This window comes from Salarias fasciatus, chromosome 1 (assembly GCF_902148845.1).
Source record: "Salarias fasciatus chromosome 1, fSalaFa1.1, whole genome shotgun sequence".
Taxonomy (NCBI): domain Eukaryota; kingdom Metazoa; phylum Chordata; class Actinopteri; order Blenniiformes; family Blenniidae; genus Salarias; species Salarias fasciatus.
In genome coordinates, this window is record NC_043745.1 from 4869476 (window position 1) to 4893066 (window position 23591).

Sequence of the window (23591 nt, forward strand, 5' to 3'; positions counted from 1 at the left end):
CAAAGGGATAAAGGACCGGAGGGAGGTATTGTTCCATGGGCTATTGTTACAACGCATTGAGACATCTCGCTCCGAGATCCGCTGGCTCCCCAGGGGCCACATCAATATAATGACGAGATGAACCTCGGTATCGAGCACCACACCGACATCTTTAAAAAGTTTGAAAAACCAATGTGGTGTCATTAAAAGTCAAGTGGAGCATGGTTGGATTGAAAACACTGAGGGATAACCTTCATTATTAAGGCAGAGCTGGGAGAAATAAGCAGACATGGAGTATAAAGATTTTTTTTTTCCTTTTAATCTCCTACTCTGAGGTATTACTTGTGAATTGAAACATTATAATAAGCACTGCTTCATTTTCTTCTGCCTTCCCTCTAACCCCTCCTCTCACTGCCCACCCCCACCCCTCCCTCCCTCTCCACGATCTCATCCGGCTCTCGTTCATCCTCTCCCCTCGCCACGCTTCACATCTCATTCTGATCAATGTCTTCTGTGGAGAACTTGGCTGAATTCAGATGAAACGCTCGGCACTCTCCTCGCAAATCACACCTGAAAGCCTCGGCTCCCTCTTCTCCACCATCCTCCTGCCTGCCTGCGTCTTTCTTTGTCTCTCCTCCTTTGCATCTTGTCTCCAAAGAACAATAACATACATTTTCTACTTTCCTTTGCACATGTCATATCTCCAACACCCCCCCCCCCAAAAAAAAAAAAAATAAAAATAAATAAATAAATAAATAAAAATACAAAAATAACACAAAACAATGAAACAGACGGGGGCTTGAAGCGGGTGGGTGGAGGGTTCGGGCACTGACTGGGCGATTGACCTGAACTGACCACTGGACTGCAGACATGTTCTGTTTTCCCCCCCTAACAGACACAAACATGCAAATTCAGACTGGCTCATCATTTTCTCTGAGGACACCTCAGCTCTGCCTTCCTCACCTGCTACACTGACCCTCAACCCGACAGAAACCTCAGCTTTGGAAAGCAGTTTAAACCTTTTTTCAAAACGTAAACTAGATATTGAGTTTTTTTCGAGAGCTCACACAGGGTTGCAGTACTGACAAGGCAGGCTGGAGCTCTGTTGGTGCAGTGGCAAATACTGCAACCCTTCAGGTGAACAACACCACACACTTAATGCATTTTGGAGGCAAGACCTTTATATTGAAATCATGCATCAACACCTTTGTTGGAGGAAATTCAAGCCCTGGTTCTAGTAAGGGGTCAGAATGCTAAACAACACACTCTGTCTGTCTGTCCAATCTTTTTCTTTCCTTCTACTCCCTAACCCCCGATGCACACTGGATGCGGTCCGGCTGCGTTCCGGCTGCAGTCCGGCTCCGGTCCGGTATACCACAGCTCTGTGACTCACAACCGCCTGCGGTGTCTCTGCAGTCTGCTGGAGAAGGTTGCCAGATCTGTCGTTATCCCCCGTAGACAATATGAAACCCGTTTTACTCAACAGAAAGCAGCCCAAACCGCCATCTCGGTTGAAAATGCACATTAAAACTGTATTTGTATGATAAAAAAAACACGTCATAAACACATAATCATTTCATCTACCCGTCCGACGTGTTCAAAAAAGACGCTTGATTTGGCAGAGACCTGCCCAATCTGGCAACACGGAGCTGCTCCGGTCACAGAGCTGTTTTGAGCCATTTTGGTGTCTTTTCACTTTCCTACAGTGACGAAGTACAAAAACCGTTCATTCTTCTAATGCCTATAATAACTACATGACGTTGTTTGTTCTGTATTCTACCAGAAGAAGTAAAAAAATAGAATATTAAGGCAAAAACCCGACACAGATTTATTTTGAAGTCACTTATTTTGGAACACGTATCGCGTTTCCTTCCGGGCACCGGGCTGGGGCATGCGGAAAAATAGGATCCTTGCGGAAAGAGACCGCAGCTGGACCGGAGCCGGACCGGAGCCGGACCAGAGCCGGCGTGCACCACAGCCTTGATTTTAATGACTACGGATTAGCTGCGGTGTCCGGACCGCAGCCATTCGCAGCCGGACCGCATCCAGTGTGCATCGGGGGTAACATCAACCACAGCTGCAGAAAGTCTCCTCTGAATCTGGTCCTGCAGGATTCTTAGCTGTGAAAAATGAAAAGGGATTTTTTTTTTTTTTTTTCCACCGTCTCCTCTGCTTGCTCATGTGGAATTGCTGAAGCTGAAATGAGTGTGTTGAATTTGGAACAATAGAGATTAAAGTGAATTGACTTGAATGACCCATAATTACCACGGGAAAGTCAGACAAACAAGGTCACACTGACAAACCTGTTCTGTACTCGTACCGTCAGAGGACATCGCTTTGACTTATATCAATTTTATTGAGACGCCTATCTCAGTCTCTGACAGTGACCTGGAGCTCAAGCCTGAGATTTGTATCCCTTTGATTAAGGGCTTAATTTATTCAACCTACATCTGCATAGAATTATCACCTGTCCACATACATGCATGTCCAAAGAGTATTAGCAGTGCTGTTACTATTCCATAGTCATGTAAGCTAACCTTAACCATTCCTTACCCTAAGGTAATTCTAACTGCAGCCCTGAAATCACATTCACTCTTACACTCATGGAAGATTTGTGGGTTTCATGATTTCACTCTATTAGAGTGAATCAAACAAGGTTTTTTGACCCCACAACGATGGCTAAACGTGAACACCCACACACATATGTAGGTCTGCTTTTTGTATTCAGGCTTGTGAAACGTGAAATGAGGTCTGACTGAAGCCAGGGGCCAGGGAGCAGCAGCGTGCTCAAATAAACTGTATTTTACCAGCTGTCTTTTCTGCTGTGTTGATACGCCGTTTTATTTCCTCGCACATTTGCTTTAAAGGGTGAAACATAGTTTAATTTGAAACTTAACTATCTACACCACAATCAATGTAGTATTACAGATCCTCCCCATTTGACAGGGTCCTCCCCTTGCTCTCTCTCTCTCCCTCGTACAACATCCAAAGCACCGTGCTTCCGCCATAATCCACACTGTGCATTTCAGTTAGAGTTAAATTAGGTTGGATTTGAAAGGATGTTCCACTCTCGTAGACCATGAAGTGAGTAGAATATTTTTTCCCTAGTTGGCCCCGGAAATAATCATCCAGGACAATGGCCTAAGTCAGGTCTCACTTTCCATGTCCCAAATAGCACCAATAGCTGTGAATGTTTATGCAGAAGTTGAGGATGGTCCGAGGCTCTGGACCACTGGTGCTGACGCCAAGAGAAAAGGGTGGAAAGGTTCTACGGATGGGCTCCACCTGGAATATGAGTGGTGCGTTTGAGGAAAGACGGTATTTCACACCAACAACATCCATGTAGTGAGGAAGGAATGCGAGGCAGTCTGAGTCATGATGTTTTCAAGTGTAAATGAAAAACTTCATTACAAAAGCAAGAAACATCACAACCCATGGAAACATGATAACTACATCATTTTCAATGTTTCTGCCATTCCCACGTAAACACCAAACTTCTCTGAAACATGTTTTTCTTTTTTTTTTCTCTCAAAACACTGTTGGGTAAACGGGGTCTAGATGAACAAATGTTTTACAGCAACTGTCTCCAGATGCTAACATACCTTACAGAATGACAAAGACGAACAAAAGTGCTGATCGAAAAGTTGCATCTCTGTGATTTCCACCACTATACACAAGAAGTCAACCCCTGGCCTCTAACTATAAAATACAGCTCACATTTGAGAAGCAGCTCTTGACACCTTAACAGAAGGCAGTTGGTCTATATAAGCAATAGCAAAAAATGGGAGTCTTTAACCTCAACTCCAACCAGGAATATTGATATAAATACATAATTTCCTTACTGCTGTACATCTTCTTGTTCCCTGATTTTGTATGTAACTTTTTAACTTCATCACTGAGCACTGATTTCTTTCTGTCTTCATAAAACTAAACTGTAAAGACCAAACTCTATCATTTGGTATAAATTCAGCGTGTAACGAGGCCTGGGAGGTGCAGACAAACCCTGTTTGTTCATGCAATGTCTTAAAATGGACGCGGGTTATGGAAGTTAAGATCTGCTCAGTCCCTCCAACCCTGGTGTGATCCTCCGCCGGTGTGCGCCAACAGGCAATGTGAGCACTTTCAGCGCGCAGGTCAAATCCAACGTGGTGGAGTGAAGCTCAAACAGTGGAAAACTTTCTGAGAGCAGCAGCGATGTGATCACACCCCGAGGTGATTTCACACCTGCTGTGTGCCAAGTAGCTGAATTAAACCCTGCATTGTTCACAGGAGATCTGCTTCATTTGGACAGGTGAGAACGTCTCTCTCAAACTCAGTCGGAGAGTTTCAGCTGCTGCCCGGCTCGCCGAATCCTTCCCACAATGCATCCATACCCGCGGGGGGGGGGGGGGGGGGGGGGACTGGGACTGGCTTTTTACGCTCCCTTTTGATGAGCTTCAAGGTTTCATGTGCTCCAAAGAAAGTTTTTCAAATGTTGTATTTCAAGGGGAATTGGGGGAACAGCACATTGTACAATCTGGCTTAATGACGCGTAGTGTCCAATACTGACAAACCTTGAAACTGAAATTCAGCTTCTTTTTGGTATATAGAACAGGCAGACCTTTGATTATATCCATTAGAGTCTAAAATTACAGAAATTCTGCAAGCACATGGACAATTTTTCTAAGTGAAGAGAAATTATACCCAGAAGACATTAACACCAAACTGATTTTGTTTCTCAAACAAAATAAAACACTATTTTGCATATAATGTGAAAATGATGAAGTGATTACCTGAAAGAAAAACAAACTCTTTCCAGCTTCTTTTTCCACCAAGAGCTGCCAACAATTATATCAAAAACCACAACTCTCTCGACGTGAGGATATTTGCAGATTACCTTGTAATCACAAACAGTCATATTAAAAAAATAAAGAAAATCTTAGTCATTAAACTGAGCTGACAATCCCTTGATGCAGACTGAAAGCGCTTCAGGCTAAGCTGGAATGATGTGGGAGCCGCTTTCAGTTTCTAACACACACCAAACACTGAACCAAGCAGGAATCTATGAACCAAAACCAGAAGCAGGATCAAGATCGAGCCCTGTCCACAGTCTACCACCTAGCTAAACAGAAGTTTTTTTTAATGGATTTTTAGCCCTTTTATTGAACTAACTTAATAGTCATGGTTTGATATTAGAGTTGATACATTTCAGAATCTGCTCTTAAAAACTGGAAATGATCAACATCCTGCTTACATCTCAGTTCTGAAAACCAATGAGTTTGGCAAAATCTTGAAAAAAAAGGTAATTTTTGAAAGGTGAAGAAACAGGACCAGTAGGGCTTTGATAGTTAAACACCACAGAAAACTTGTACAACACTGAAGTGGTTGCAAGTATTTGAGGGAAATGTTAGTAAGCAGACAGAAACCACTGAAAGAACAGGTAACAGAAAAATGCACTGATAAAGGAGTAAAGACCACAAATCTTAAGCGTTCTCACAGGTTTCTTGGAAAGTTTTACCCTTGCCTGTGGTTTCCTGGGCCTTCCTGCAGTCTACTCAACGGCCAGTTGTGGCCTCCGGGCCTGACGTTTGAGGCCCCCTCTAGTTCGGCCTTCGTGGCTCGCTGCTGTGTGGGACTCAGACGATCCGGCGCACACCAAAATGCTCTTGACTGATTCGCACGAGAAAGGCGGGGTGAATAGAATGCTGGTTTTCAGTGACTTGACATTACTAACAGTGGGGAAACTCCAGTTTGACCACGTTTATCAGATACTGACAGCTATCCAGTCAAAGCAGTTCTAGATGTTCGAGCATGTGGTTGAGAATGTCAGACACATCACGCACACATGCAGGCCTCCCAGTTTGTCTCCCAGATGCTGCCCGGTTGGGTAGAATTCCATCTTGTTACCTGAGACAAACTTTTGAAATGTTTGACTGACACATTTGATTTGTTGGATTTTACCACACGGTGAAGACAAACTATTGCCACAGGCAAATAGAAGCACACACAGAGAGAGCGCACAACCCTTTACTCATGTGGGGAATTCTTTCAGTGGTGTGCGCCTGATTACATACTTGTCATTCAGATTGTGTTTGTCAGTCAATCTGGAGCTGCAACACCAACAGATCAGGCCACTCATCGTCTCTGACGGGACTTTATTACGTCAGGGCGGGAATAAAAACACAGCTTACCTTCTGTTGTGCGCCGCAGGTAGCCATGGATTTTCCTCCGGCTGGAGGAAGACGGCCCGCCGTGCACGGCGAAACGCACGGCGAGCATTCGCTCCTTTCCCCGTCGATCAGGCTGAAGATGTTGACGTCGTCGGGCGGCACGGAGAGCATCTCGGACAGGAAGTCACGAGCAGCTCGTAGCGGCTCCGGGCTTCATCCCCCGCAGGCTCGCATGAACTCCTTCGCAGTGATGTCTGAGGCGCACACACCACACGCACACGCACACGCACACGCACACGCACACACACACACACACACACACACAACACACACAAACACAGAGGATTCAACCGTATATAAGTGGCCTCATTATTTCAACCCATGCTCAAGGATAAGTCCAATATTTTCCACCTGCTAATATAAAAAAGTTGTCTCAAATTCTCAAGACTGGAGCTATAATTATAAATTATTGAAAGTGGCTCACTTTATTTAACACAACTTGAAGTTTCTAAGGTTATTTTGTGTCTGGAATGTTTGTGTGTTACAGGTGAGCGCAGGGACTGGGGGATGCATTTTAATACCGACAGCAATTAAAAGTATTTGCACTCTTGATGATTTTGCCTTCAGTTTCTAATCGTCCTGAAGAGTCAGCTCATGAGGAAGCACAAAATCGCGCTCTTGTTTAATTCCTCCAACCGAGCTGAGGAGTTCTGCGAAGAACTGCTCAAATCTGTTGAGACTGGATAAGCCACTCTAAAGGTGAATTTAAGCAAGTGGCACAGGCTTTTAGCAGTGGGAAGAGCACAAACTTTACGAGTCTGTAAGTTCACCTGTTTTATTTCTTATTTAGCTTGATGGAGAGACGGGACTTTATATACTGTCTTACGCGGTCTAATTCTAGTAAGAGTAATACGTCTCAGTAATTTAACTGCAGGTCCATTTCATCGCTCTTTATTACATTCTTCTTAACGATATCCATCACTTTTAAATTCCGTCATTTGTTGGTAATGTGGACCAGCGAGCCAAGACGTACACAGATATGTGGTGCAGGGGAAGTGCTGAGAGAGGGTAGATTATCCGCTAATCAGCTCGTGGTCCCTCGGGGCTCCAGTAGGGGGAGATGTGCTCTGTTCTCTTATTCAGGGAAGAAAGTAGGTGACGGAGCTGTGAGTCCCTGCTATTACCCTCACCACTGTTCATCTGTTTAAAGTCATCAGAAAGGCCCTCTGGGATCTCAGAGCCTTTATTATGGCCCAATGTTTTCAAAAATTGTCATAATTTACTGCGTTTCGAAGACAGTTTACTGTAAATAGCAGAAATCGACCATTGAAATATTGAAATTGTGGGGTATAAAAGCACTGTCTCTTAAAATTGAATGATGGGACCACTTGCAGTGATGGTAACACTAGACAAAAAGTGCCAAAGACCTTAGAGTTAACCTTTCATTTTATCTAACTTGATTTCAAACCGTGAGGTGCTGTGATGTTTACCCAATGTCCATCACCAGATAACGTAAAATCTCCGTTACGTATGCTTGAACAGGATGCTAAAACCTCCGTCGTGTTTTTGGGGTCCAATATCAAGACAACGGTGCTGGAAGATACAAGATATTTCCAAAAAACTTCTACTGCATCAAATTTTATAATGTCTCGCTCTCTGAGTTTGTATGTTTTTCATTAAAAAACCAACCGCAGCGTTCACTGCTGGTCAGTATGCTTCCTACATTGTCTTATCATTTCTGTCATTTCAGTGCAAATGGGCATAGTTTTAAAACATTGTCATGAAAACTGAAACTTGTCTGAAAAAACCAAAAAACAAAAAGTAAAAACCACCGTTTTCACTTGAAAAGTAGTAGTGTAAACAGCCCCTAAGACTAAATGTTTTGCCCATTTGTATCGTCTTCTGCTGTACCTCCTGTCAAAAAATTCAAATCTTTTAAAGAAATTTGCAATTGCAATACAGAAAATTGCATTGTTCTTAAAAAAAAAAAAAAAAAAAATCAACTTTCATGTGAATTATTAGAACGATTGCAATAAAACCTTTTTTCATAGAACACATTTTACATCCACTGGAATTTCGTTTCATTTAGAGCGCTGTGTCCAACTATCCAGCTGTCACTTGCACTATGGTTTGACTCCTGTCATAGTAGAGCAGGTCCGAGTTAAAAAAGGGAATATGAGATGGCACTCTGGTTTATTTGATGTGAGATCCTGATGAATCAATAAATAAAGAATAACTATGACTCCTTTGAAACATGCACCAGATTTTGCACATGCATTTTTTATACCTACTTTATTTAGATTGTGATTGCAAAGGACTGTGGGGTATTCTGATGGTGAGTAAAAGGCTGGTCTACTCTTAACAGAGAAGAAAGAGATGCACAATTACCACTGTGGATAATCTGAATCTTTAAAGGAATACTCTGAAGATTTTGGACCCACCCACGCCCTATCCCTATCATTTACAAAGTGAGATAAGCTCATAAATACCTTTGTTGTGTCTGTGCGTCCAGTGGCTGGATCCCAGCTGTTAGCGTCGTAGTTAGCTTAGCTCATCTGCTGGAGGTTAAGTGGAAACAGAGCCGGACTGACGAAAGTGGACAAAATACTCCTTCCAGTGGTCCAGGGGACGGCGTATTAGCACGTGAAGTAAATCTGAATGGTTATAAAACAATTAAAAAGATGTGTTTTCTTTTAATCCCTTAAAATAACGTTTTAATACACACAGACCTTCGCATGCGCAGTGCTCCGCAGAAGGATATACCAGAGCACAGCAGTAGAAGCATAGACTCAGCCGCTGTGCACCGGTACATCCTTCCGCAGAGCACTATGCTTGTGCAGATCTGTGTATCAACATGCTATTTTAACAGGCTGAAAAGGAAAACACGTCTTTTAAAATGTTTTATAACCATTCGGATTTACTTCACGTGCTAATACGCCATCCCCTGGACCACTGGAAGGAGTATTTTGTCCACTTTCGTCAGTCCGGCTCTGTTTCCCTTCACCTCCAGCAGCTGAGCTAAGCTAACTACGATGCTAACAGCTGGGAGCCAGCCACTGGACGCACAGACACAAATAAGGTATTTATGAGCTTATCTCACTTTGTAAATGATCGGGATAGGGCGTGGGTCCAAAATCTTCAGAGTATTCCTTTAAGGACTCTAAACTGATTCACTCAGAGACCAGAGTAAAAGAAAACACACTTGCACACAGATAAATAAAAAGGGTGAAGGGTAGCATGATTAGGATCGTGAGTGCAGAGAGGGAGACAGAGCCTGGGCATTAGGAGACAAGACAGGGGGCTCAGAACGGACTCAGCGGATACAGCGTGAGGGATCGAGGCTAATGTCAGCTCCCATCAGTCAGTCCAGGGGGAGAAACAAGGACACGGGCAGACAGAGAGACAGTCGGCAGGGATGAGGGGTGTGTGCGTCGGGGGGTAAGAGTAGTAACTCCTAACGCAGAGTGGCAGCCTTTGCACCTGGCTTTGATCCAACCTCACAACTCACTTCTGCTTTCTCCTTCCCCGAGGCTTCGTCAGAGGCAGCACGCAGCCGTCCTCCCCCCTGTAGTCCAGTGATTCCCCACGAAAAAGAGGCTAAATATCTGACTGGAGCTCTAATATACTGTTGTGAGTGTGAGGGAGACCAAGCAGGCAGAGAGAACGTACTAAAATCAGTGTGCTTTCGGTGCTAGTTGTAATTTTTTCTTCCTGAAAGCCAAGGCAAGTTTTAAAATGGCATTTCTTTTTTCTTCTTTTTTTTCCTGTCTACAAGTCTCCTTGAAGACTTGAAGAATGTTCGACAGACTGAAGAGATACAGATGTAATTTTATTCCTCCATTTTTAGACTCTCTAATGCCCATGAAACAGCACTTCAGACATACATTTTCACCTGAGGCCTCCAAGATGTAACAACCAGCAAATATATATTAAAACATGAAGTAAAAATTTTTTTATTATTTATTTATTTTAACCTTTATCTACCAGGAAAACCCATTGAGATTAAAAACCTCTATTTGAAGGGAGTCCTGGGGGTTACAATTACAATACGCAGTGTTACAAATCACATTTCAAATTAAGAAAAACAATTACACATAAAAGATGCTGTCTCAAGTTCTCTCAACCTTGTTTGTAAAGAGCTCAAGGGAATGAGTTCAGTCAATTTGCATTCCTTTTGCAACTTGTTCCAAGTATAGGGAGCTGAATTTGAAAAAGCTCTTTTTCCGAGTTCTGTGCGGGAAAATGGGACAGAAAGCAACAAACAATCATTTGAGCGCAGGCAATGAGAGTCAACAGATGCAGAACGCGCAGATGTAGGAGGGCAACAGACCAAACACGGCCTTGTAAAATGAAGGTATACCAATGTGCATGTCTCCTAGTGGACAAAGAAGGCCGTCCCACTCGAGAGTACAAGTCACAATGATGAGTCTCAACTTTACAGTTCGTTATAAACCCTAGACATTGAGCAGTAGCATCCATGCGAAACAAATCTCCATAATCTAAAACTGATAAAAAAAGTTGCAGTGGCAAGCCTTTTTTTCACGTTAAGGGAAAAGCAGAACTTAATCCTTGGGGGCGAAAAAAAAAAAATCAGTTTGAGTTTCTTTGCCATGTTATCTATGTGGGTTTGAAGTGAGAAGAGTCATCAAGCCAGACGCCGAGATATTTGTACATGTGAACCACCTCCATAAGATTCCCTTCAAGTGTGGTCACTGGTGGAATAATATAAGAGGACTCTTTCTTCTTAGCTTTGAATGAATAAAAATGAATAAAATGATTGAAAAAAAATTGCAAAAAAAAAAAAAAAGAGAGAGAGAGAGAAAAATGAAGCAGCTAACCATAATGTAGTAATGTAACCTTTCACCATGAACCATGATAAAGATAGAGAAAGATTCTCAAGCAATAAGCTACCTATCCAGCTTCTGTTGTCTGGAATGAAGACATAATGACATCAATTTACAGCAGCTCACACCAGACTGAAAGACATGGTTGACATTAAAACTAGTATACATTAGCGAAGGATGAGTAAAAGTATGGTGAAAACCTTTAGCTACTTGTGAGATACTGAAACGAGCAAACATTAACAGCAATGAAGCCTAATTTAAACTTGTGAACATGACATGGGAAGACTACGTGTTATAACGCACACCAACAGCGTTGAAGGCTGCATGTACAGCATGTGTAGCACAGTGCACAGCATCCATCTGCACACTGCCTTATGCATACAGTAGGCTGGAGACTGAGCTCGCTGTGTGCTAACACACACTCCTTTTGGCTGTTAATGTGTGAATCAGTAAGACTTTAATCATGTTTAGGATGTAGCATCACTGTTGTGTGAACAGCAAACTCTTTAGCATGTAGCATGTAGCATGGCTCAGAGTAAAATCCTCCTGATCGGCACCGGTGCAATCCATAGTTCTTCAATTCAGCTGTTTCAATTTGACTTCTTTGGTTCTCTTTATTACAATTATATGTTTCTATGAACCACATCCAACAAGATCATAGAGCGTCTCCCTCTAACGAATTGCTGATTTCAGCCGTCGTTAGCCTTCAGCACTGTTTGGATCAGTCTAACATGACACAACACAGCGAAATACTCTCATGACAGCTACTTACTTTCTGTGCTTTAAGACATAGCAGACATAGTGGTTTTATGCCAAACAAAAATATTTTCCAAAGCCTAGCCAAATATAGTTCAGTGTGTAAACAGAAATCCAGGAACATCAGCAGCTGTCACAACGACCATGAAGGCAAACTCATTTAAATGTGATTCCACGCTGTGAAAGTCCATCTTGAGGAGCATATTTTGCTATGGAGACGAATGATGAACAAGTGACCATGGCCAAAATACGTAGCCGTATCGAGTTTACACATCCCCTTAATGATAACAGCCATTTCACAGAGAAGTTGGAACATATTCCTCTGTCTTGCCTCTTTCTCCAGCAACACAAATATTAGGTAGTTAGAGCAATAAACCAAAGCTGAATGTGAAAGAGGCATAAGAAATACTCATTATGCCTGCATTTGAGCTGCTCCATTCATGGAGCACACCAGGCTCATAAAGTGACATCCACAGGGGCCGTATTAGTGATGAATAGGGTACGATCGGTGTGGGAGTCCCTGCTATCTCAGGCTTGATCCCAAACTAATATATTTCCCCAGTTCTGCATATTGATCCCACTATGCGTGCGTCCTGGAGGGCATACAGATGCAGAAAGACAGATAGGGAATTATTTTTTGTAACATCTCAGCTCCGCGTCCCTCGGTTAGAGGACGATCTCCCGGCTGGAACAGTTTATAAAGTCATCATGTAAGCAAGCGGGCCGCAGCAGTCCGGGGTACGCGTGTGCGCCTCCATTTCACTTTCAGCTTTGTGTTATGTGGACGTTTCACAGGACTTTTTGTTTACCGCATTTCTTACCTTTCCATCAATATTGAGAAAGAAGGAGGGAGCCTTAATCTCAGCCGGGCAGATTTAACTAACGCTTTTTTTGTGCCGTCCTTATTGCATTCCCACATTTGTTCTTGAAATGGGATTTAGAATGTCAAGGAGGGTGTACGTAATGCTATAGTAGAATATTTTCATAATCCCCGGAGGACTGAGAATCAATGGAGTGTTTACTCCAAAGCTCTACATGGAAAAATGAAATCCTGGAAATAGCCACTGTGACATATCCTCATGCACGTTTGCCTGTGCGGTGTGTGCGTGCGTGCGTGTGTGTGGTGTGTGGTGTGTGTGTGTGAAACCCATTGTCTGAAAGGTGTTTTAAAAGGAAGACTTATTAAAATGAGGTATTTTGTGGACATTGCATCAAACAAGCCAATATTCCGACGTGCACAGAATCCTACTGTGTCACAATTAATATATAATAAAGTAATTAGTACACATTTTAATTGTAATGCACTTTATATTTCAACAAAGGCGATGTTCCTGAGGTGGTGTGGTCAGATGTGAAGTGGGCCGTGCTTTAGCCAGAGAAGGAGGTGCTGGTGACGGTGGAAGAGCACGGCTTCAGCTCTGGACCTGTTCAGCAGCAGGACGCTGAGCTTCGGCCACCACCGCTGTCTCCACCCGGCAGGCGGTCAAGTGTGGAGGCCGGCAGGGGAGCGGAAGACGTGGGGATTGTCCTGAGCTTAAACTGTGTCGTCAGAATGATATCCCATGGCTGCTAATGACATTACCCAGGGGGAGCAGGTAGATGGAGAAGGGGTGGGACTCAGCACTGAGCCTGGAAGGACACCACACCCACATCACCACAGCTGAACGCCCCCCCCCCCGATCTCCCCCCCACCCCCCACCCCCTGATCTCCCTCCTCACTAAAGCCCCTTCCCACTGTGCTCTCTTGATGTACTTAATAAGTTCACAACTAAACAACATTGTCATTGCTAAGTGTACTGCAGAAGATTGTGAGATTAGTGATTCATCAAAAATATCAATTTAATTTCCTGGCTATGCCCAATCGGGCCTGTTTCTGAAAACTGCTGATTCACTGTCAGTAGATATTTTACTGAAATGTTCAAAAACAAATGGGTCCCTGAGAAGAGCATGAAAACAACTGTTAAAAAGAGCCTTAAACCATCAGAACAGCTTAAAAAACAAAGTTACAGCAGATTACATTCAATGCTTTGAGCATCAAATGTGTCACTGTTTCACATTGAAGAAACTCGTGGTGACCAACAGCAGGATTTTCTTTATATTTCTTGGCAAAACTTTATTATTCAACTGTTTGGGCTCAATTTTTTAGGAAAGACTCCTTTAACAAATTGCACTTATTCCAGACATCGAATTGAGTTTGCACCTGGTTAAGCTGTTAATTAAAAGGGTTTTCCACTGTCAGTTGTTAGTGATAATAAACTTAGGTCTCATCCAACGTCAGAAAAACGTTTTTTTTTTGAAAAACCAAAAAATAAAAAAACAAACGAAAACCCTGAACCATCAACAAAACATATTACTGAATCAATTTGACATATGCATATCTTATTCACACAAAAGCAGATTGGATTTTCCATTCAGGGAGCCATCCCACGTCCAACTTCACAAACTGCAGACGACAGACTTCCACTGCTAACCAACAAAGTCATTCTAAACTGTGCACAGGATTCAATATTACTTCCACTAAAGTATCCTGGGTGGATAAAAGAGTCAATCTGCTTGCATTCAGCAAAATCAGGAATGATTTTGGCGACCCCAAATTTAGAGGCGGAGAGGGAAAATGTGTGCGTTTGTCCAGTAAAGGCTTCATGTTCTCCTCACGTGTGATTGAATGTAACTGATGGAGTGATGCTCTGTGTTTCAGTGTCACACTGAGCTGGGAAAACAGAGGCTAACGCACAGCCTTCTGAGGACGCTACAGAGCTGGACAACCAGCAGAGGTCTGTTGAGCTAAAAAAAAAAAAAAAAAAACTACAGCACAGTGATTCATTGACAGATTGGTTTTAGTAATTTTGCCCGAGGAATCTGAATGTCCACAGAACAGATCTGCAAAAGTATAATCAGTTACACTCTCTCTTCATGGCAGAAAAACTGAAGGAGCTCCGTGCCACTCCAGCGAGAGCCCCGACTCCAAGGCGACGCCACCAAGAAAAGAAAGATGAACCAGGAACCAGAGGACAGACCCCAGTAAGAGGATCCATCTTTCACATGGACCATCGCCCTCTGAACAAACACACACTTCAAGAGGAGTGACAAGAAAGCTTGAGGAAGACTTTGAGAAGTGTGAGAGGTCTCACAAGAGGCCACAATAAAACAGAAGGCAGCAAACACTGCAGTAGCTGCCTCTGGAGGAGGACCGGGCTCTCCCGCTCTTTTCATACAACTTTGTAAACTGATTACTTGACTCCTCATCCGTACACTTTGTACAGTAAGCACCTTCTTAAACAATGCAGTTGATCAAGTTATACGCTAGTTGTGTGTGTGTGTGTGTGTGTGTGTGGTGTGTGTGTGTGTGTGTGTGTGTGTTCAGCTCATTAATCTTTGATAGGCAGACACAAATACCACTTTTTAAAGAATGACAAGAGCACATACATGAGTACTACCTTATCTACTTGCTGATGCAGAGTACTGATAAGAGTACTTATTAAATGCCATGAAGGTCTAGATGCACGCTATGTGGAATGGTTGTTCACTGCCATGAAACACTTCTGCACCAGAATTGGTGCAGGAAGGACGGGCCAGGTACCCCCCCCCCCCCCCCCCCCACACAACCCAACTGCCGTGATTGTGGCCTCCATGCAGTACACGACTGCCTCTAAGTGCATAGCGTCTACCTGCGCACTGCACTGGGTCCTGTGGACCATGCTGCTTCTTCTTCAGACTTGCTTTCAAGAGTCGCTCATGAGAGCTAGTACTCATGTAAGTCGTTGTCAGCCTGATACTGTATGAGTGTCCTGAATCCTTGTTGTTACCATTGTTTGGAAATCGTACATTTTTTTGTTTGACACTGTCCCTGGCTGAATTGCAGGTTAAACGCAGTGGAGTGATTTTGACAGTAGTGGTGGACACCCTGTGCTCTTGAGCTTTCAATCTTAGTCTCTGTTACAAGCAGGGTCTTTTAAATCAAATAAAATCTGCCGCTAACAGGCCCTCGATGGCAGTGGAAGTGTTTCAAAACCTTCAGTGAAGTGACTGCCCTGCAGGGACAGGCTATTGACAAGTCTATTATCTGAAATCAAAAAGAAGAAAAGCAAAGAGTTTTCATCATCCGACCAAATTTGTGATTTCCATTATTTCTCTTGTTCTGCATGTGAATTAATTTCCACAAATTATGAACTGTGCTCAAAAGCTGTTCTCTCCGCTGTCTCTGCGTTCAGCCCTCATTCAAAATGAAAGGAAAATCCTTTTTTTCTGTTTATATGAGGCTGTATTCTCACTACCACCATTTCCGTTCTGCCTCGCTCCGTCTTCGGAGAGCTTCTGGGCCCTCACTCGGCTTCTATTTCAATATCTCTGAAATCATAAAATCCTTCAGCATGTCCCATTCCTCTAAAGCGAATTTAATTCAGAGCGGACAGCCGAAGTGCTGTACATCAGGTAATGATGGATGCTGCTCACATGTGAGCAGAATGTGCTGCCTGAGCAAAAACCGCCACTAATTATTTTGCCGGCATAAGTAATGGAAACGGCGTTTTGGACGAGCGCACCGACAGGACGAGAGATCCACGAGTCAGGGGAGACGGATTAATAATGAGTGTAATCTTTTACTGAAGGAAAAAAAAACTCTTTAGCAGAGTGCAACCGTCCTTTGAAACACTGCAAACAACCGGAGCAAACAGTAATCAACACTCATTTATTCTCCACGACTGGAGACAAGTCTGCAATTAATGACCACATACATTCTCCAGCAGTGTCTTGTCAGCAGACTTCATCCCAAATGGATTGTTATGGGTTCGACCTGTTGCAGTAATAGCGCAGACCATCAATGGGGGCGGGAGGACAGGCGGAAGTGCTGGAAAGTGATGCTGTTAGCCGTCTGGTTTGAAGGCTGCAGCCAAAGCAGCCCGGCTCTGGGACATGAATGTCAAAACAGAAATTAAACAACTGAAGTCTGTGACGTTCAGTGTCCTACCTCACTGCCTTTTACATCAAATTACCGCCACACTCAAGGAATTACCCGTATCACACAGTTTGTACGCCTCCATCTGCCAGAAGCAGCAGTAATGGTGTGCGTCCAGACTCGGTCAGTTCAGTGCAGGATCCTCCCAGAATCACCTGTTAAACACTGAATTGTTGAAAAGTGTGGATTTGTGGAGCTCAGCCAGTCATCCATCTTCCAGTGCTGCGACAGAGAGTTTTGCATCTCCTGTTATACTGGGTCAGGAAGCAATACCAGCTCATATTTTATTTTCAAATGAGGCCCCTTTGCAAGGTAACATTTCAAGTGAAAAGCATTGTTTCTGCGTTTTCTTTCAAGAAAAGTTTTGCGTTTATATGGCAGGACCAGTTCTTCAAAGAGGGGCAGTGTTTGAATTAGCAGTGTAAGCTGTGTAAATAGGGCACAAGGCTGGTTAGTATGGAGGGGGTAAATAAAATCACACTTTAAATGTGTGTGATCTGTGCGATCTTCAGGCATCCAAACTGTCCCACTCTAAATATCTGAGGCAAATATCAATACATTCAATAATCTCCTTGACTTTCTTCTGATGCTATATTACTTCCACAACAATCGATGGCATGAGAGCCCACACTGACTCTGACCTTGAATGACTGTGTTTTCTTAATGTATGTGCCATGTTCAAAGGATTAAAAAAAAAAAAAAAAAAAAAAAAGACTAAAGAGGTTCCAGATATGTGTGGAACTTAAAAGGTCATGGTGACTTAACCAGTTGCTACTAAAATCTAATCATGCAGAAGTGAGAGAATTCCCACGAGGCCTCGCTAAAGAAACATTTGAGGTCAGGGGCATATTGATCTCTCCAGACGGACGTTCAGAGCCTCACAGACTGAAAATGTAAAACCCACAGCCTCGGGTGTCAGTCGGTGCTGGGATGAAAAAAGTGCAAAAACAATCTTGAGATGGAAAGAAATGTTCAATGTTTGATGATTGAGTTTGAAAGGAAATTGTTCACCTTCTGTTCTGGTGAACAATCTCTACATTTCAAATGGTGTCATTAAAGCTGTCTTCCATCTCTTCATCTTATCTCCAGCTTTATTTAACCTTTTTTAACGTTTGTTGTGAGGTGTGCTGTTTCTGCATCAGAGCATTCCATCTCACCTGCCAGACGCAGGGATCCCGAGTTGTAGATGGCGTCGTCTCGCAGCTCCCGCACGTGTATGGTGATGGTGGAGACGGCGTCCGGCCAAATCCGTCCGACACGCGGACATGAAACTGGTACGTCCCGGGCGGGGCGTTCTCCTTGATGATCAGGAAACCTGTTCGCTTGTTCAGGATGAAGTAGCTGCGGGGGAAAGTCAGAGCACAAACACATGAAGGAAGCTGCTTTTGCTGTAAATCGCCCCGCCTGGCCTCTCCACAGGACGGAGACGTTTAACCCTCCACCCTCATTATTCTCCACACTGAAAACCTGTCTGTAACACACTCTGCCAACAGCTGACCTCCACTGCCCGCAGAGGAAAGACACTAACCACTATTTTCACTTCCTTTTGGTGGATCAAATAGAAGCAGCTCTTTAAAGAAGGAAACACCTGTAACCTCGTGTATTTTGGAGGAACTGGGGTCTCTCAAGTTTCTGTCTCTTCTTATGCTTGGAACGATGACCCCGCTTGAGCGATTTGTTTGGAACATCCAGTGCGTCCATACAGGTGATGAATGTGACTGCAGTGAAAAGCAGCCTGAGTTATTCTCCAGTGACTGTAATCTGAAGAGGGTCAGATTTATGAATCTATAGGATCAACCCTCAGAGTCAAACTCATCAGGGTATGTATTTCTCTGAAGCTTTTGGAGAATAGAAACGTCTGGACTACTGAGGAAAAAAAATCAGTGTCAGTGTGACTGCTTCAGGACAGATGAGAAAGTACTCGTCTTTAAAGCATGATACTCACACACTGTGACGACTGCCTCTCAAAGATGAGACGTCTTCCCTAAACGGAGAGCAGTAATTGGCTCCTATTGTCTCGAGTCCTATGTTGGTCCTGAACATTCACGACTGGAATTCTCAATAAAATACTCCTAAAGCAGGGATGTCCACACTTATTCGTTCAGGGGCTACATACAGTCCAATTTCATCCTAAGTGTAAAATGTTTTGCATTGGTGTTGAAAATGACTCCTATCTTAAAATAAAGGCAATTTTAACAAAAACCCTCTGTTGCAAAACAGTGAACGTCCCCAAAACTTCTCCAGCTGTTGAGTTTTGCATGTTTCTACCTACTTACTCTGACAGCATGGCTTTGAGGCTAATGCTAGTTCGTTAGTGTCACTGACGTCTCAGCTCGGCTCTCAGTGCTGTGTTGTCTTAGACACTCTGAAAATTAAAAATTAAATATGTCATAAGCTTTGAAAGTTTTTACAAATTGCTTGGAGGTTGTTGGGCCAGATTGAAGCCTATTGCAAGCCAGTTTTGGCACACCAACCTTGTATTTGACACCTCTTTTATATCATTCAAGAACAGATAAAGAAAGATAAGTGGAGCTCTGAAAAAAAAAAAAAAAATCAACATGAAGTTAGTTATAAAAAATTACTTATTACTGATTTTTCAATTAAATAGCCATCTCTTCCTCTTCTTCTTCTTTTTTTTTAATTAAACTAAGTGACGAGATCATAATAAGGTTCAAGTCTCATGTTTGTTTCTGCTGGTGAAAATCGTTCCCTGATCCCAGACGCCTTGATTGCCCTGGTTTTGATAAAGCTGACATTGCTTTGGTGAAGACAGCCAGATAATGCATCTTCCTGACTGAGCTGTAAGACGCTGCAACAATTTGTCCAAGGGGATCTTGGCCTCATATAGTCGTTTCCTGGTGTCACACACAGTTCAAATGGAGCTTAAATCATGTCAGAGATTTCTTCAAATAATGCTGCAGAGTTGGTTAAAAAAGTGACCTCGGTGACAGGAAACTGACTGCACTTTGTTGGAATCATTGAAAAGAGACTCAGAAGGGCCGAGCGAAAACCCAGAGAAGATGACGCCATGCATCATCCGCCCCGGAGGAGCAGCTGAGGTGAGCGGCTCAGGAGACGCTCAGGATTCACTTTAGCAGCCATTTCCATGATTGTGTGTCAGATTGGTTTCCGTGCTTCCTTTTTGTTTGCTCATATGTACAATAACTATCTGTGCTGCCACTCTAGTTCTTCTCATTTCTCTATAAGTCTGTTCACGACTGTGCACAGCATATTTTATTGGGACTTTATTGTGATTAAATACAGTGAAATGACCAAAAATTGTGCATGCTTTTACAAACTTGCCTTGACAGCACAGCTTTGAGGCTAGCTTGGTAGCAACAACACATCTAGCTTCTGTGGCTTCTTCATCTTGAAGAAATTTGTATAAAAAAAAAAAAAAAGAAAGAAAAACCACTGTTTTCTTTGGCATTGTTACCAAAAATAACCAGACTGGAGCCTCTTGTGGGCCAGTTTTGGCCCGAAGGCCTTATGTTGGACATCCCTGCCTGAAGGGGATGAATAAAGTATCTTCTACTCCATCCTAAAGATTTCAAACAGAAATCAGCTGTCAGCTTATTCGTCATATCTCTATTATTGGACGTAAAAACACCATCAGGACCGGGAAACAGGAGACCACGTTCAGGATCCAGAATTAAAGCTGCATTAACGTGTTTCTGTTTCAGAGAAAAGACAAACAGAAGCCGACCCACCACAAATAACCTCAGCTCCCCCACAGCAGTGCATTTCATCCTGTGTTTTAGTGTTTACTCCATTTTCTGCTGTTAATCAATTACCCCCAGGGACAATAATAGAAAGTGAGCGGGGACGGTGCATTAGGGAGAGCGAGGCAAGGTGAAAAATGAGACTGAGTAATAGGCGCTAAGACATGCGAGGAGGCAATTTTACTTGGTCCTTCTCCATGCTCCCCTTGTACAGTAAATGAGCTCATTCAAGTTTAATTAGAGAGGAAATCCAAGGCAGAACCTTGGCAAATCAAATAATGAACCACTTGTAAGGACAAGGGCTGCATTAACTCATTTTATAGTTCTTTGCTGTGGCGTGTGTCCTATTTCAACCGCTCGCTATCAGCTTTGACGTCACTGACAGGCAGTTTCACCATTTCAGCCCAGCTTCACACTTTATTGGAGGCTTTACAGACTTTTTATCAGCCATTTATATTACAAGAAACTTTCTGTCCAGTCGCAGCAGAGCGGTTGAAGCGAAGCCTCCAGAGAAACCGCTCACGCACATTCATTCTCATCATGAAGGCCTTGAGGAGCTGCAGGTCATCGTGTTACTCTGACCTCCAGCAACACGCCGGCTCTTTTTTTTAAATAGGATTTAACCTTTTGAAGAGATGCATGTTTTTCACTGTAATCATTGTCACGTAAAAAGTATTTGGCATGGTGTAAATAACATTGAATGGAACTGAAATTAACGTCTGCACAGTTAAAAATCACATCACACTGCATTCAATGTAGTAAAGCGAAAGCACACAGAGCCAAGGAGAGCCGGCGCCTCGCTGAAACAATGTCTTCTGAACTCAGCTCAGGTTTGACACGTGGAGAGACGAGCGCTGTCATGAAATGTTAATGCTGTATATTACACCCAGTCTTTCATGGAGGCTGAACCTTGACTTTGAGAGAAAAAAGGAGAGGAGTTTGTCATTTTGAGCCCGGCGCAGCTCGAGAAGATGAAGACTGAGGTGTCGCCGGGTGCTGCGGTGACAATGTAAGCACTTTTTTTGGGACTTGTGAGAAATGCATCATCTTGTTGTAACTTTGGGCAAAGACTCAAGGGGAGCATTTTTTTTTTTTTAAAGCACAGAAGAGTCTCTTTATTCGATAGCAGGAAAACACAATCCCGGAGGGAGAAAAAGGAAGAAGAGAATATGAAATTAATTAGTTTAGGAAGGAAAAAAAAGGAGTAGCTTGGTGTAAGATGGACAATTCACTCAGGGTTTTTGTAGCTTTCCATTACCTTAATGTTCACGTCTATGACAACAAGAAACAACAAGGAAAATGTATCATGTCTCAGGGCTTGAAAGCAGCGTGTAATATAATCATCTCTATCAGGTTTATCAACATATTGTGACTTCCACCCAGCACAGGTCCATAATTTATCATGATCAGCACAGACTCCAGGCTCTTCCAGATCTGTGTGACTGCTGTGCGGAACCCCGAGCGTTAGCCTCCGTAAGCAAAAACAAGAGCGTCTCATCAACATGCGCCTTCTCCGCTGCTTAAATCTGTCTGAGGATTAAAGGGGATCAATCTTTGGTTCTCATTTCCTGTCACACTGAAGACGCTGCACGGTCTCAGAATAAATGTGGCCCGAGTCTCGGGTAGCGTGATCGTATGTTTGAGCAACGCTTCTGGGAAGGTTCTTACAGTAATGAGGCCGACGTCAAATTACATAGCGCATGCTGGTAGCCGGCCCTGCCTCCAGGCCCTTAAAGAGACCTGTCAGTCTTGCATTTTTCACTTCAAATCAGGTGACCTTATTTGCACACAAAAAACCTGTTTTTTTATGCACAGAAAAAAGAGCACAGGAAGTCATTTTTAAAGAAAAACTACCTTTGTTTTTACTGTGATTACCAGTTCAGATGTACAGTATGGAGAGCAGGGTTGTCAAACATAAGGCTCCTGGGTCAAATGTGGCCCAAAAGAGGCTCAAATCACACTTTCTAAACCATGAAGAAAATTTAAAAAATTCCAAAGAACACAATTTTTCTTTGTTTTGTTTTGTTTGTGTTTTTGTTTAGAATTCTCAAAAGAGTAGCAGACAGAACAACCCTCAGACCTGGGCCTTAATTCAACATTGACTGTCTGTAGGTTTCCTAATCTGTGTGTCATGTCAGGTGATCGGAAAATATAAACAAGAGTGAATGATTGAGTCAGAAATGATCATCTTACACGACGCCAAATAATCAGGTACATCAGCCATATGTTTTAAGTAGGGCTGTCAGTGTTCATCACAATTATATTAAAGCTGTCAAAAGATTTACTTTTTTAATCATGATTAATAACAGCACATAGGATTGAAATAAATAGGAAAGAAAACTCAGACTGTTCAGAATCTCTTGTGTAATGAGCGCGGGTTTTAGTTTTTCATTTTTTTTCCTGTCATTGGGAGGTAGTTTTTTCCATCCCTGTGCAGTTCAGGTGAATTATTAGGATTAGATTCTTCATTTGAGGACTGTTGCAAACATCATCAGAGTATCACCTGATATATTAAATCTTTCAAAGTAAACACTACGTTACTTCATTCCTTTTAACATTTGGACGTTGTTTTTTTCTGGTTTCATCACCACACTGTTGAGGCATTTTGTTTAAGACGCTATTTGATAACTGTGTTAGATGTCGATGTTGTATTAGGCTGGCCAGCATGACAGTTTTAAGACAGGATAACGATTGGTTCAAACAGTCTTCCTTACCTCGGCACGTGGCCTTCAAAGACATACGTCTTATTGTCCCAGTCATCGGGGTCGGGAGAGTAGACCTTCCCGAGCACTGTGGTCGGCATGCGGCCTGAAAAGAGGAAAGAAATGCTTCAGTTTAACAGCTGACCATCTGAAATGAGCTGGATGAGGACTGTCCACAGAGTGCCTGGGTACTGAATATGTTACTCAAGTCAAAACATGGACACGCAAGGTGAAGGAGTCCTGAAAACTGGGGCATGGAGCAGATAAAGAGGTGAACGGCTGCATAGGAATCCCTGGGTGTGCACACCTCAGGGTTCACTCCCAAGAAGTGACATTGCTGGTGGTTGGGAAAGGTACATGGAAATGCATGAAAGATACGTTTGTGGAATGCACAATGATAGTAATCAAATAAGGCTTACTGTTGTCATTGCCTCTTCTCCATTTCTTCACACCAAACCATGTGGGAATTACTCACAAAATACCCT

At 43.0% G+C, this 23591-nt stretch overlaps 1 protein-coding gene across 1 annotated transcript in view; it reads right to left on the reverse strand.

Moving 5' to 3' along the window:
* LOC115389982 (neural-cadherin-like) overlaps window positions 1-23591 on the reverse strand; it is a 317885-nt gene that overhangs the window by 50210 nt on the left and 244084 nt on the right. Inside the window, 6 exon segments of the mRNA XM_030093608.1 lie at window positions 3883-3906; window positions 6203-6249; window positions 6252-6382; window positions 17840-17929; window positions 17932-18023; window positions 23119-23212. Coding sequence (XP_029949468.1) covers window positions 3883-3906; window positions 6203-6249; window positions 6252-6382; window positions 17840-17929; window positions 17932-18023; window positions 23119-23212 — 478 coding nt within the window.